The 16436-nt window shown below is 38.4% G+C and overlaps 1 protein-coding gene across 1 annotated transcript; it reads right to left on the bottom strand.

Annotated features, from left to right (window-relative positions):
- Nucleotides 1-14147: 14147 nt before the first annotated feature.
- On the bottom strand, nucleotides 14148-15461 carry LOC109810204 (protein neprosin). Its single transcript, XM_083064103.1, has 4 exons — nucleotides 15435-15461; nucleotides 15154-15321; nucleotides 14970-15023; nucleotides 14148-14519 (listed from the first exon to the last, which is right to left on the bottom strand). Exons 1-4 carry the CDS (start codon nucleotides 15459-15461, stop codon nucleotides 14148-14150), a joined length of 621 nt encoding a protein of 206 aa, XP_082920229.1.
- Between the last annotated feature and the right edge of the window lie 975 nt (nucleotides 15462-16436).

Genomic DNA, 16436 nt, shown 5'->3' with positions numbered 1-16436 from the left:
CCGTTTTCTTCGGCGATGCTTCAAAAGTAGCCGTCAAAGGCCGAGGAACGATCTGGTATTGTCGCCACCGGCCCGAAACGGGCTTTCGGCATTCGCGAAGGATGGTTGGACTCGTTTATTTGTTTAAAAATAGTGGATTGCTAGAATGACTTATTCTCAAACTGAGACCTCGTCAAACGAGCAATTTTATTAAAAGGCTCACTAATCCATATTAATCCCAAGCGGGACCCTCCATGGATTAGTGGTTTTCATAAAAGGAGGGTTCGTGGAGTCGCCACCAATGTTTTACTCAAAACATTGGAAAAAGGGATAAGGCAATTGATTTAAAAATCAACTTTGGCCACTACAACCAGAGTTGGGTAAGGGAGTCGGTTACGCGTGGGGAAGGTGTTAGCACCCCACAGCGCCCCTTTCGGGTTCCCTATGACAGATTATTTCTAAAATAATAGCGTAAAATTACTAAATTACCCCTATTTATTATAAGCGATTATAAATTAACTATCTACATGATGACAGTTTAAATATGCACACAGAAAGCAGTAAAAGGAAGGATTTAAGAAGAAACCTCTTGAAGCGTGCTTTTATATATTGAGTAAAACTGGGAAGCTTTTTGGCGTTCCCTCGCTCTACAAGCTCGCTCGCTCCTTCCTAAAAACTTTTGACTATGGAAATCCGGAGGATTTCCCTTCGACTAGGTTCGAATCTCCAAGCTAAGTGCTCGGAATTCCAGAACTTCGTCGGATCGACTCCCAGAGAGATTTCTAGGGCAGAACACTGCTCAAAAACCCCAGAATACTCAAGGAGGGAGTCCAAACTGAGTAAAAAAGTGTGGAATGACGTCCAATTGACGTCATATTTATAGGGAATAGGCGCAATACGGCCTACAGGGGCAATACGGCCGTATTGAAATTTTTGAACTTCAATACGGTCGTATTGAAGTTCAATACGGCCGTATTGAAGTTCAGAAATTTCAATACGGCCGTATTGAATTCAATACGGCTGTATTGAAGCTTCAATACGGCCGTATTGATTTCAGTACGGCCGTATTGAAGTTTCAGAAACTTCAATACGCCGTATTGAGTTCACTGTGGCCATATTGAAGCTTCAATACGGCCGTATTGGGGTTCAGTACGGCCGTATTGGGCTTTTTCCCTCCACTTCTTTATTTTGAGCTATTCTAAGACCTCTAGACCTACAGAGAACCCTCCTAGGGCCTTCGAGGAGTCCTTCTGGCTGATTATCCTTCAGTCTTCGAGAGTCTTCAAGCTTTATTTCCGACCCGGACAATTTTAGGGGTCTACAGCTGCCCCCCCTTTACTTAGTCGGACGGCCTTTTGGTGTACCGGCTGACAAGTAAAGGAGTTGACCCAATTGTCCGGGTGATGTGCCGACCTTCTGACTTGTAATGTCTTCCGGTGGAAAATTGTTGAGTAGCCTCTCCAGGTGGGTGCATACCTCGGCGCTTCTGACATCCTCGGTAGCTGATTTTAACACCAACGTGCCTCTGACGACGCTGATGGCTGAGTATTGTCTCTCCAGACCTTGAGTATTGTCTCTCCAGACCTTGAGTACTGTCTCTCCAGACTTTGTTTGAGTATTGTCTCTCCAGACTTTATTTGAGTATCGTCTCTCCAGACTCTGAGTACTGTCTCTCCAGACTTCGAGTACTGTCTCTCCAGACTTCGAGTACTGTCTCTCCAGACTTTGTTTGAGTACTGTCTCTCCAGACTTTGTTTGAGTACCGTCTCTCCAGACCTTGTTTGAGTACCGTCTCTCCAGACTTTCTTTGAGTATCGTCTCTCCAGACTTTCTTTGAGTACTGTCTCTCCAGACTTTGTTTGAGTACTGTCTCCCCAGACCTTGTTTGAGTATTGTCTCTCCAGACCTTGTTTGAGTACCGTCTCTCCAGACTTCGTTTGAGTATCGTCTCTCCAGACTTTGCCTCTCAAAGATGAGGTAGTTGAGTATAGTTTGTCTCCACAGTCCACAATGCTGCTTCGACGGTTTGTTTTTCTGATTTTGTGCCGCTGAGGGCTGGATAACGCAGGGATCCGTCTAGGGGATGTGCAGTCATTCATAGGTTCTTGTGTCCCAACTTGCATTGCTTAGTTGGTACCCATGGGAATTTTTGACTCCTTGGGGTGTAGACACAGATGCTCTCTGAGTTGAGCGATGCCTTATGTTTGGCTGACGTCCTTTTGACGTGAGTGGAGTATCCCGGTTATCCTTATTCGGGTGTCTCTCTTTGATTTTCTGATTGTGTTGCCTCTGTGTAGGCTGTTATCCACTGGGGGATTTTGTCGTTGATTTTGATTAGCCTCTTCTGTTAGGCGTATCGGCTTGACGTTCGATGTTTGGCTAAGAGCCGGATTCCACTTGGGGAATACTTATTGATATTTTTGATTTTCTTCTCCTTTTTGCAGGGATGCCTCTTGAGTAGGCGATTGGGGATTTGGGGATCTTATTGTGTCCCAGAGTATTATTTAGGAAGCCTCTACAGGCTTAGCCTCGCTCAGTGCTTTGAGTCGGAGAGCTATCTTCCACCGAGGAAGTGTTAAGTCCTTTGACTTGTATATACTGTTTGGATGATCTCACTTCCATTGGGGATTGCGTCGATTTTGCTTTGATAGCTCTCGCTGGGGATTTTTCCGTGAGCTTGAGCTGAGGTTCCCTCTGGGGAGTATCATTTCTGCGAGCCTCTCCAGGCTCAGTTATTCTGCATACTGTGGAGGATATGGAGTATTATTTTGGTAAGCCTCTCCAGGCTTAGTTATTTGGTACAGATTGTTTGTTGGATTTTCTATATCCTTGCCTTTTTTATTTTCGGCTTTTTCTGTATTTTGCCTTTTCTTCTGATTTTGGCTTTTTCTGTATTTTGCCTTTTTTATGTTTTTGGCTTTTGCTGTACAGAAATTAAAAGTGTTAAAGAAATTAGATTTATGAGAGAGTATTATTTCGGCAAGCCTCTCCAGGCTCAGTTATTTTGTAGGAGTATTATTTCGGCAAGCCTCTCCAGGCTCAATTATTCTGTGGGAGTATTGTTTCGGCAAGCCTCTCCAGGCTCAATTATTCTGTACGAGTATTATTTCGGCAAGCCTCTCCAGGCTCAATTATTCTGAGAGTATTATTTCGGCGAGCCTCTCCAGGCTCAGTTATTTTGAGAGAGTATTATTTCGGCGAGCCTCTCCAGGCTCAGTTATTTTGAGAGTATTCTTTCGGCAAGCCTCTCCAGGCTCAGTTATTTTGAGAGTATTCTTTCGGCAAGCCTCTCCAGGCTCAGTTATTCTGTATGATGCTGTTGATTTTCTGAATCTTTGTATTTTGCTTGCTGCTGTCATACACAAGCAATTTTCTATTTTTCTATTTTATGCGGTTGCCTCATGATAAGGTCTTTGAATGTGCAACTAATGTGTGTGTGATGCACAAATACAATTTTTTACTTTTGTTCATTTATTTAGAAAAGTGAGTGGCTCTCCCTATCCTCTTCTTCTTGGAGGACTTTCTGTCATTGACGCGAGGGAGTATTTTTGTGAGCCTTTATGCAGGAGATTATGGATTTTACAGGAACCCCTCCAATTTTCTTTTATTGACCGATTATTAATGGAATTTCGTACAATTTTATGAAAAACCAATTCAGAGGCATAATCACATGGTCAAGAAAGAAAAGAAACAAATGGATATTTTTATTGATATTCACAAGTGTTTTTACAGAAAGATATACAGAAGGAAATTTCTGAAGAATGGCTGGCCAGGGTAGGCTATACACATTGGGCTTAACAATTATATCTGTAATTGTTGCTCTTTACGTTCTCCTAATTGCTTCGGCCTGAGCCAGGAGTGTAGATGCTGCAAGATGCTTGCTTCTAGAAGATAATCACTTGAACCGCCTTTCGGTTTTCGGTTTAAGCGATCGTTGCTTGCTTTGCTTTTACATCTTATTCTTTTGCCCCTAACTTTTGCTTAGGACGTATCCTAACGGGGTGAATTTGCCTTTGTTTTGCCTAGTACCCTTGTACTGGCAGGCTTTTTATTTTGCCCTAACTTTTGCCTAGGACGCCCTTTTTGGGTTTTCATCCTAGCGGGCCTATGCAAGCAACGTCTTCAAGCATAGTACTTCTTTACCACGTCAGTGTTGACTAAGTATCGAAGTTCTTTTCCATCCATGTTTGTGAGGATCAATGCTCCTCCTGAGAAGGCTCGTTTTCCCACGTATGGTCCTCCGTGATTTGGGGCATACTTTCCGATTTTGTCCTTTTGAGTTGGTAGTAATTTCTTCATTACCAACTCTCCCTCATGGTAGACTCGAGGGTGGACTTTCTTGTCAAAAGCCTTTTTGATCTTCCTTTGATAGGCTTGACCATGGCATATGGCGTTCAGCCGTTTCTCTTGGATAAGGTTCAACCGGTCGTATCAGCTTTGAACCCTTTCTGCCTCGGAAAGTTTTGCTTCCATGATCACCCTTATATAAGGTTTTTCGACTTCGACGGGTAGAACTGCCTCCTGAAGTCCTATAACCATGAAGAGCAAAGGGTAATATCTTGTGTCAGTCTTTAAATGAGACAACCATCTTTTGCACTATTTTCTTGATGTTCTTTTTGGTTGCCTCGACTGCCCCATTCATCTTTGGCCGATATGGGGAAGAGTTGCGGTGTTGGATCTTGAACTCTTGGCACAGTTCTTCCACCATTTTGTTGTTCAGATTAGATCCATTTTCAGTGATGATTTATTTCTCCATGCTTCCACTAGATTATTCTAAAATCTTTTGGGACAAGAGAGAAGAGAAAGGAAAGATATTTTTGTTCTAAAGTTTGTGTCTTTAGAGGGGATTTATTTTTCAAAAATGGTTTTTGTAAGAATGGGTGGCCAAGGTAGGCTTATGTGTTTAGGCTTGCTTGATTAAACACTTATGAAGTTAAGAAAATCTTTGTTTATTGACGTTGTGATTTTGACAACTTGGATAGCTGCTCTTGAACCTTTCTTTTTGAATTCGGTTCATGTTACCATCATGGATTTCTTTTGTTTTTTGATTGTCCTTATTTTTGCCTAAAACACCCTTTTGTGGCGTTTTAGCGGACCTTTGTTTTTGTTTATTATTGTAACCCTAACTTTTGCCTAGGTCACCCTTTTGTGGGATTCCTAGCGGGTCTTTTTATCTTTAGGATTTCTTTATCCATGATGGCACTTATTGAGGCCAAGAAAAGGTGCTCCAAGTTGACACACACACTTCCACATAAAAATGATGTGGGTTTATTATTATTAAGATGATTTTAACCTCATTCATGTTTATTCAAACAGGGTTAAAAAAAATGTGGTTTAGAATTTTATTATAAGCAAGAAAAGAAGCAATGAGAAAGAATGATTTTATTATAATCATAGTGGAAGCATGTGTCCTTATTTCATCACTGATATGGGTCCCAATGTTGACCTCTTTTATCTCTCGGTCATGCCCCAAATTCACGGTTTCGAATTTCTCTTGACGAGCTTCTTGATCTAGCAATCTTTGCAGATCCGGAGAAATGGTCTCCTCATCACTGTCCAACTCAACCCTTTCACCTTCGGATCCCGGTTAGAGCGAACAATTACAGACACAATTATTTTATTGGTTCTGTTTAGGTTTAGAATTTATTAATATTGATGAGGAAAGAGAGAAAAGAACAAAAGAGAGTGATGTGTGAAATGCCTCTTTATTGATATATGTAAAATGTACAAAAACCCTTATTTACATGAAAAGGTTCTCATGATCTCGGGTACTGATCATGAGTCCCTAAAAGAGAAGAAAAATATGAAGGGGCCCTATCGTGGCTTGTTCTTCTCTCTATTCCTGCTTTGGCCGAAGATTCTTGCTCACGTCGGGCGCTGTTGAATCAAAAGTGATCCACCCGGCATCAATAAGGCTTTGGACCTTATATTTGAGAGCTCTACAGTTCTCCGTTGAATGCCCCGATGCCCCCGAGTGGTATAGGCATTTATCTTGTGGTTTGTACCACTCGGGATAAGGTGGATCAATCTTCTTTAGTGGAACGTAAGCTAGAAGACGTGCTTCCAATAGCTTCGGCAGGAGGTCGCTATATGTGGTCGGAAGTTTATCAAACTTCTTCACAGGGTTGAATTGCGACTTTCCTGACTTCGAAGTGGAAGAAGATGAGGAAATGGTTATAGCATTGACTCCTCCTTCCCTCTTCTTCCCAAAGGTCTTCTTAGCTTTAAATGATTGGGAAGGTTTAACTAGCTTCCCACTTTTCAGCTCTTGTTTCACTTTTCCTTCAACATGATGGGACTCATGGTCACTGTGCTCAGCCCCTTGTATGTTGTGGTGACTCATGAGTTCCATCATTTGCGCCATTTGCTCTTTGAGCTGTGAGAGCTCGGCTGTAAGCTCCTTATTTCGTTCCTCCAACGCGTCCATTTTCTTGTTGAGCTGAGAGAGCTCGGTTGTGAGCTTCTTATTTTGTTCCTCTAGCACTTCCATTTTCTTGATTTTCCGTGCGCGCGTAAGGATAGAGAGATGACCAGCCACTTTCTAAAATGAATGTTTAGTTAGTTTATTTTATGGAATGAATACACTCTTTAACACGAGCTTGATAAACCTCCATCTTTAAGGCGCTGCCTTTTTAAGACGGAAGTTTACCACCCTTCTTTATCTATGATTTCTCCCCAACGGAGAATCTCTATAGTCATGGGTCTCTTTCACTCATGTCAAGAGGTATTGGTGATCCTAAAATGTATGTTTTCATGAGGATGCATGATGTCTTATTGGTAATGATGTACATGCTCCTCACTTTTATTATATTTTCACACATGGTCTTTCCTCTCATGTCATGGTTTTTTATGCATGGGGATTATTTTTAGACCTTATCACGAGGTTATTTATTAATGCACAAACAATGTCACATAACGAATGTACAAACAATTCACTCATCCACGAACAGTCACGAGCGAATTACGAGGTAGGGGTCTCCTGCAGAAAAGTGCATATTCAAGGAGGATCTAACTGTTCTCACTTGGTCAAAGGCCCCCAAGGTGCCCCCATTATAGGGACCCAATTCCTCTTGTCGTAGGTCGATGGAAAGCTCCAACGCACCGTCGGACTCAAGTTCATGGTTATCACCTTGAGTGATGCTTTTCGACAACGGTCTCATAGGCTCCTATAAACCCATCAACCGGCCGTACTAACATCCACTCCCTATGGATTACCACTCATGCCCCCGGGTATAGAGGGAACTGTTGTGTGCAAAGGTTTGTGTGCAATTTATTTCAAACAATTGCGGAAATTTAAACAAACAACAGTTATTTAAAGCCAAATATATAAAACATATTATCATACAAGTGAGGGGTAATAAAGTAATTTTAACTATTATTTGTTAAAAATAATCTGTCACTAAATGGGACTGACTCTCAAGGCTTCCCCAGCGGAGTCGCCATCTGTCGCCACCGGCCCGAAACGGGCTTTCGGCATTCGCGAAGGATGGTTGGACTCGTTTATTTGTTTAAAAATAGTGGATTGCTAGAATGACTTATTCTCAAACTGAGACCTCGTCAAACGAGCAATTTTATTAAAAGGCTCACTAATCCATATTAATCCCAAGCGGGACCCTCCATGGATTAGTGGTTTTCATAAAAGGAGGGTTCGTGGAGTCGCCACCAATGTTTTACTCAAAACATTGGAAAAAGGGATAAGGCAATTGATTTAAAAATCAACTTTGGCCACTACAACCAGAGTTGGGTAAGGGAGTCGGTTACGCGTGGGGAAGGTGTTAGCACCCCACAGCGCCCCTTTCGGGTTCCCTATGACAGATTATTTCTAAAATAATAGCGTAAAATTACTAAATTACCCCTATTTATTATAAGCGATTATAAATTAACTATCTACATGATGACAGTTTAAATATGCACACAGAAAGCAGTAAAAGGAAGGATTTAAGAAGAAACCTCTTGAAGCGTGCTTTTATATATTGAGTAAAACTGGGAAGCTTTTTGGCGTTCCCTCGCTCTACAAGCTCGCTCGCTCCTTCCTAAAAACTTTTGACTATGGAAATCCGGAGGATTTCCCTTCGACTAGGTTCGAATCTCCAAGCTAAGTGCTCGGAATTCCAGAACTTCGTCGGATCGACTCCCAGAGAGATTTCTAGGGCAGAACACTGCTCAAAAACCCCAGAATACTCAAGGAGGGAGTCCAAACTGAGTAAAAAAGTGTGGAATGACGTCCAATTGACGTCATATTTATAGGGAATAGGCGCAATACGGCCTACAGGGGCAATACGGCCGTATTGAAATTTTTGAACTTCAATACGGTCGTATTGAAGTTCAATACGGCCGTATTGAAGTTCAGAAATTTCAATACGGCCGTATTGAATTCAATACGGCTGTATTGAAGCTTCAATACGGCCGTATTGATTTCAGTACGGCCGTATTGAAGTTTCAGAAACTTCAATACGCCGTATTGAGTTCACTGTGGCCATATTGAAGCTTCAATACGGCCGTATTGGGGTTCAGTACGGCCGTATTGGGCTTTTTCCCTCCACTTCTTTATTTTGAGCTATTCTAAGACCTCTAGACCTACAGAGAACCCTCCTAGGGCCTTCGAGGAGTCCTTCTGGCTGATTATCCTTCAGTCTTCGAGAGTCTTCAAGCTTTATTTCCGACCCGGACAATTTTAGGGGTCTACAGGTATCAATAAAGAAATGGGAAAATCGGAGAGATTAGAAATGTATACTACGTACCTGATCTCAAAAGCAACATATTGAGTATGGGACAGTTAATGGAGAAAGGGTACTCGGTTCTAATGAAGGACCGAGAACTACAACTGAAGGATAAACTCGAGAGACTCATTGCCCAAGTAGAAATGAAGAAAAATCGCATGTACAAACTTAAGCTGAAAATAGTTCAAGATGAATGCATGCAACTTGATTTGGAGGATGAGGCCATGAAGTGGCATCTGCGGTTCGGTCATCTTCACTTTGGGGGGTTGACCGAGCTGGTGAAAAAGGAGATGGTGTTTGGACTGCCTAAAATGGAATTTGAAAAGAAGTTCTGTGAAGAATGTGTGATCGGGAAGCATGCGAGGACTTCTTTCCCAAGGAGTTTTGAGTACCGAGCAAAGGAGCAACTCGGACTGATCCATACCGATTTGTGTGGGCCAATAACTCCATAATCATTCAGTGGTAAGAAATATTTCGTCTCTTTCATTGATGATTTTTCAAGAAAGACGGGTTTATTTTTTGAAGGAGAAGTTAGAAGTGTTTGAAACCTTCAAGAAATTCAAAGTGATGGTGGAGAAAGAGACAAGTAAATTCATCAAAGCAGTCCGATCTGACAGAGGAGGCGAGTTCACTTCTGTTGAGTTCAACAAATACTGCGAGGAACATGGGATCAAGCGTTTCTTGACTGCCCCATATTCTCCGCAGCAAAATGGTGTAGCGGAACGAAAGAATCGAACTATTCTTGATATGGTTCGATCTATGTTGAAGGGGAAGAACATGCCGAAGAAGTTTTGGACAGAGGCGGTGCAGTGTGCAGTCTATGTGCAAAATAGATGTCCACATGCAAAGCTAGGAGAAAAGACGCCTCAGGAGATCTGGAGTGGCATGAAGCCGAGTGTTTCTCATCTTAGGGTGTTCGGTAGCTTGGCCTATGGGCAAGTACCAAGACAGCACAGGACAAAATTAGAAGATCGGAGCAAGAAGCACATATTTATTGGATATGATGAAAAATCCAAAGCATACAAGTTATTTGATCCTGATAACAAAAAAGTGGTGGTGAGCCGAGATGTTCACGTGGAGGAAGCAAAGCAATGGTGTTGGAGTAACTCGGCCGAAGTAGAAACTAGCTCGGACATTGTTGTACCTTCAACAACAACTACCACCGAGTTCTCAGATGAAGAATCCGAGCCACAACAGCCCAAGATGAGAAGTCTGCGGGAAATATACGACACTACAAATGAAGTTTATGTTGTATGTCTTCTCGCCGACTCTAAAGACTTGAGTTTTGAGAAAGTTGTCCAAAATGAGAAGTGGAGAACAGCTATGGATGAGGAGTTTGGGGCGATTGAACGTAATAAAACTTGGGAACTGACCAACCTTCCTGAAGGAGCTCGACCCATTGGAGTAAAATGGGTGTACAAAAAGAAGATGAATGTTGAGGGAGAGGTTGAGCGTTATAAAGCTCGGCTTGTTGTGAAGGGCTATAAACAAAAGGAAGGAATTGACTATGATGAAGTTTTTGCTCCTGTCACGAGAATGGAGTCAATCCGACTTCTGATCTCGTTAGCTGCTCAGAGACAATTGCAAATTCTACAGATGGATGTGAAGTCAGCCTTTCTAAATGGAGTGCTGAAGGAGGAGGTGTACGTCGAGCAACCACTTGGGTACATGAAGAGAGGAGATGAAAAGAAGGTGCTGAGATTGAGAAAAGCCCTCTAGGGGCTGAAGCAAGCTCCTCGTGCTTGGAATGAAAGAATTGATGGGTATTTCAAGAAAAACGGGTATGAACAATGTTCATACGAGCATGCCTTGTACATAAAGAAATCAGGAAAGGATATGATGGTAGTTGCTCTCTATGTCGACGACCTCATATTCACTGGAAGCAATGCAAAACTGATTAAGGAGTTCAAGAAGATAATGATGAAAGAGTTCGAGATGACAGACTTAGGTCTAATGAAATATTTTCTTGGCCTAGAAGTGAAGCAATCGGATGAAGGGATTTTTATATCCCAAGAAAGGTATGCGCTTGAAATCCTAAAGAAGTTTAAAATGGAGGATTGCAACCCGGTTTCTACTCCAATGGAACCAGGCACGAAACTCTCAAAATTTGATGGAGGAGAACGAGCTGATTCTGGGAGATATCGTAGCTTAGTCGGAAGTCTCAGATACCTTACATGCACGAGACCCGACTTAATGTTGAGTGTTGGGATAACGAGCAGATTCATGGAGGATCCAAGCTACAAACATTGGAAAGCCTTGAAGAGAATTCTGAGATATGTTCGGGGAAGCCTATCACTTGGTATTTTCTATTCAAAATCAGATGACTATCGATTAATAGGTTACTCGGATAGTGATTGGTGCGGAAATGTTGATGATCGGAAGAGTACTTCGGGTTATGTATTCCTACTCGGGAATACGGCCTTTACTTGGCTGTCAAAGAAGCAGCCCATTGTAACTTTGTCGACCTGCGAGGCCGAGTACGTGGCGGCTTCTTGGAGCGTTTGTCATGCAGTTTGGCTTTTAAATTTACTGAGGCATATGGGAGTGATCCGAGATGAAGGGGTTGTGATCCGAGTTGATAACAAGTCAGCAATCGAGTTGGCAAAGAACCCGGTTAATCACGGAAGGAGCAAGCACATCGACGTCCGATTTCATTTCATCCAAGAACAGATCAGAGAAGGAAAGGTCGAGTTAGAGCATGTTAGAAGCTGAGTTCAAGCTGGGGACATATTCACCAAGCCACTGCCAACTACACTACTAGAGAATTGTAAAAGGCTGATTGGAATGAGAGATGGGAAAAGAATTTAAGTTTAAGGGGGAGATTTGTTATGAAACTTAAATTAGGAGTTTTATTTTGCTTAAATAATATTAATGGTGTTAATTATGAGTGACATTTAAAGATGCAAACGTTAGTTTTTTCTTTTTACTATAAATAAGTGTAGCATTTTATTTGCAATATGAATGAGAATACAGAGAGTTTATTTGCTTCCAATTTATGCCTTTTATTCTTAACAGGTGGTAGCGCTACTCATCCTATTGCTGGTGGGGATGGTGGTAGCGCTACTCATCCGAGCATTTTGCAAGGCTCTAATACCACCTCCGCCGCCACATGTGTCTCTGCCAGAGCAGGTGGTGTACCACGAAGAGGGGTCGGTGTAGCCTCTTCCTCTTCCCCGTTCGACATCTTTCATGCTTTAGATGCTTAGATTAACCATGTATGTTATATTTCTTGTTTTTATTAATATATCAAAATCCTACGTGATTCAATGTTGGTTTTTTTTATTATTGATTCCGACGAAGAGAAAATAAAAACACAAAGAAAATGGCACCAATATTGAGTCAATTTTGATATATTAATAAAAACAAGAAATATAACATACATGGTTAATCTAAGCATGACGAACGGGGAAGAGGAAGAGGCTACATCGACCCCTCTTCGTGGTACACCACCTGCTCTGGCAGAGACACATGTATATTAAATTTCTTATTATTATTTAATGTAAAATGTAAAAATTACAATATCCATACATGATACATGTATATTATATTGCTATTAAACAGTTTATTATATGTATATAGAGAAGTTCGCGATCCGGTTTAATTTGATTCTGCAAACCAAATTGATGTGAGAGTATATTTTTGGAGTCAATGCTTTCAGAAAGTGGATGTCCTACTATTGCCCTTCTTATTCTCCTACGTCTTTAAGATATTCAGAAGTTCGTTCTGAAGCTGTTAATTATGAAGAAAAAGAACATGATTCATGCTATAAAATATTTCATTGAAAGAATAAAAAAGACAAGAAAAGGAGACACAAGTAAAGTTAATGAGGACTAGATGAAACAAAGAATTCCCAATTGATTGAACTGTCAGCGTTTAAAATGTTGTAATAGATGAGATAACAAATTCAACTCGAACTGTTGAGGTTGTGGCCGATAACCGATTATTTGTGCAGACCGCAGATTCTGCAGATCACTCATGCTTCAGTTTGTTTATTTTTTATCTTATAATAATGATAACTACACAATTATTTTTTTTAAGTAGATAATAACTCAATAATTTCACTTAATTAATTTAAATAAAAATTAGTATTTTTCAAAAATAAATTACAATCTATGTGACTTCAACATCCCACGACACTAATGAGAAACCATAATGGTGTCTATGATTAGGGAGGCATGCACGTCTACCACTACGGGGCAAATACCCCCACTAAATCTTCTTATCAATTTTCATATACATATTTTAATAAAATATCTTAATTAACTTATCATTTAAAAAAAAAGTTAAGTGTGTCTATTATTCTCTTGATGTTTTATTATGTAAAAATAAATAAATTAAAGACAATAAATTAATATTTTGAAGTATTTTTAAAGTATATATACTATTAATAAAAAGAATATTTCTTCTTAGTGCATATAAATTTTAAATTAATTTATTCTTATAATAATTTTTAAATAACTTTCTTTCATTATCTTTTATTTATCTATTCTCTATTTTTCTATTTTAACAACATTTAATTTCTAGATATCTTATCCTTTAATTTAAACAGCTATAATTATCTTTTTATTTTTAAATAGAAATACTTTGTACCTCTTTTTCTCCTAATATATTTATGTAATATTAATTATAGTTATTAAGTCAGTAAAAAAGAAATGGTTGACCAACTAGACTTACATTATACTATTTTTAAAAGAAAAAAAAAGTTTAAAATTTTGATACAAAAGATAAATGATTAACTAATTATTTAATTATTTACATGGATATTTTGAAAATTTTGAAAATAAAAGAATCATTCGATATTTTGGAAATGGGACTTTTTAGAGAATAATTATAATATATATTTATATTTTAAAAGAATATTTTTTTACAAAATTTAAAAAATAAAAAAATGTTAAGTTATATATTTAATATTACGAGTCGATATTTAAGTATCACCCCACTATTTAAAATTTTTGAATTCGTCATTGTAAAGAAATATTTATCTCTAGCAACATATATAGTTATGTATTCTATAAAAATATTTATTCCTTTCAAAATTGAAGAGATAAATATGTCATCTAATTTTTAAATGTGCGTCGCTTTCTTTTTCTCTCTCTTCTTTCTTAAAATCTTGTCAAATGTGGGAAGAGATTATTTTTAGTATCCTTCCCACATTCTCACTAAATTATTTTCGTTTCTCTCACCTCTCTTTTCCACATAAATAAAACCATTTTCTCTCTCACTTTATAAATAAAACATGCTTCTCAGTGGTGTGCCTAACTTTATTTGTAATATCTTTAGAGCAAATTTAAGATCAAAATGAATAGCTTTGTGCAATATACTAGCACAAAATAGAGGACAAGCAAAGAAATTATTCTCATTATCTAAATAATGGTGATAGTATCATTTATTTTTATCCATAAAAAGGATTTGTTTATATATTCCATACAAGTTACAATTGAAACTTAATTAATTTCCACAATTTCCACCGGGTCCTCCAAATTGAAGAGAATATCCAACTTCTCGTTTTTGATCTCCGTAGTATTCAACACCAAAACAGTTAGGGTTATCATTATATGTGTTTACAGTATATTTTGGGGGTCCGTAATATTGTCTTGATGTATTTTGAAACCCAACATGCCTAAAATAACATGCATGAACAAAGTTATCATCGGGAAAATATCCAGATCCCATTTGGGGACTAGGACTACCAGGAGGAGTTCTTGTTGATCCACCCCACCCCACTATATTAGCTGAAAACATAGTGGTAAACAATTTTGCTGGAAAATATCCAATATTTTCATTTCCCATCCTTAACCACCAATCTTTTGTCCGTTGTTCCTGAAAATACATATATATTATGTAATTTTTTAGTATGAATATTTAATATACTGCGTGGTTGGAAAAAGAAAATAATGTTAATCTCATAGAGTGAAAGTTTTATGGCACAAACATGACCTGATAAATAGCAAGGTTATACTCAACCATTGTTCCCCCATATATAGATGTATCGGTCACAAGTGCACCAAGATAGTATCCTTTGTGAATTTGAACAAAACCTGGACATAATATATTGAAGCATCCTCCGTTCTTGAGTTTATTTGACAGTGTCATTTTTTAAACATCACATTAAATTTTGAAGAAATAAAACATGTTTTTAAGTTAAACTAGAATTCAAAGAAAATTGAAAATATTAGATATTTATATAAACAAACAAAAATATCATGTGTTTCATCTTTATAAGCTAAGTAAAGATGAAACATATGTAAAATAATATATATATTTTCTTACCCATCTTGCGTAAACATAAGTTCCTTCATCACCACCATATAATTGTGGATCCACCTAATATTAATGCATGGGGTTAATTAGGTACTATATTTTGTATAGTTAATTTGCTCAAAATAAATAATTAACATATGCATATATAATATATTTTTCTCAAAAAATGATAATTGCATCAATTGAAACTCACATGCCATCCAAACGTGATTTTATTAACAGCGTGTATCGGTCCATTTTGAACCCATAAATGAGAAGCAGAGATTTGATCCTTTCTTTGAACTTTTGGATTATAAACGCTATTTTGTCCACTAACTCCATAATAAGGACCAGCCAATGGTGTAAGAGATGCCTGTGCATACTGCAAACCACAATAAATTTAAATAACTATTCAAATTACAACATTAGACGTGATGCGATTTATAGAAATTAATTGACAACATCTGAAATATGATTATATAAGAGAAAACTTACATGATAACCAGGATCCTCTTTAGTCATGACATGATTTTTAAATAATAATTTGTTTCTAATGAGATCATCTTTAGTCAAAACAATCAATGTTCTGTCAAATGATCATATGCATTAAATGCAGGATGAGAGTAGGTTTTCATCGAAGAAATATAGTCATTCACTAGTTAAGCGAGTCGACGAAAGATCGGAAAATGGTTCTCGATAGGAATTCAAATCTCTCATCGCAATGCTTACTAGATTGAATTCCTAGGGGGCATCTGTTATGCCTACTCGAAAACTACAGGAGTCGAAATCCATATGCATGATACTACTCGAAAATAAGGTAAATAATCAAACACCTACTAGGAACATGGTACAGGTCTTATTCGATCATACTCGAAATTGAAGGTAAATAGTTCAAGTAGAACATTGATGGGATCGAAAAATAGAGAAGTTATTGGAGGTTTCTTGTGGTTGCATCAAGGTAGTTATTAAACTGCAAGATCAAAAAATAAGATACGTGGGAAGAACGGTTACAAGAAGTTACGTCCCAAATCCACGTAACAAGCATAGTGGATAGCGGTTATTCCCTATAATAATACATGCATGAAGTTAACTACCCTTGAATGGTGCTATAAATATAAGAAAGGTAGTTATTTACATGGGTCGGAAAAACTCATACTAGAACTAGACTCTCAAGCACTCTCCGTCTGCGCATATGGCTTTCGTGCAAGGAATTGTTTTTGGGTATGACTATTTTTCGACCATTTTCCTTTTCTCTATTTAGGAGTAGAATTAGTGTAGTTTCTTAATTCTCCTTTTAATCACGTAGTAGAATTGTATACTTTGATCAATGTACTTTAACATATAATGTAATTTGATCACTATGCGAAGTGAACCATGATTTATATCGTTAATATGCTTGTTGTTCATTCTGTGCATTTGAGTATTCACATACATGAACATCATTGCTTGATAATAATTAATGAATATTTAGAGACAAGCAATCATTAAAACTTTCTA

The sequence above is a fragment of the Cajanus cajan genome, chromosome 9, assembly GCF_000230855.2.
Source record: "Cajanus cajan strain Asha chromosome 9, NIPB_CcT2T_4, whole genome shotgun sequence".
Taxonomy (NCBI): domain Eukaryota; kingdom Viridiplantae; phylum Streptophyta; class Magnoliopsida; order Fabales; family Fabaceae; genus Cajanus; species Cajanus cajan.
Note: the sequence above shows the minus strand (reverse complement) of the source record. Positions and strands in the feature narration are given on the sequence as shown.

Coding starts and splice junctions, on each gene's coding strand:
- LOC109810204 (XM_083064103.1), bottom strand. CDS start 15,461: ATGACTAAAGAGGATCCTGGTTATCAT. Junction 15,024..15,153: donor AAATCACGTTTGGATGGCAT/GTGAGTTTCAAT, acceptor CATTAATATTAG/GTGGATCCACAATTATATGG. Junction 14,520..14,969: donor CTTATGTTTACGCAAGATGG/GTAAGAAAATAT, acceptor ATGTATTTTCAG/GAACAACGGACAAAAGATTG.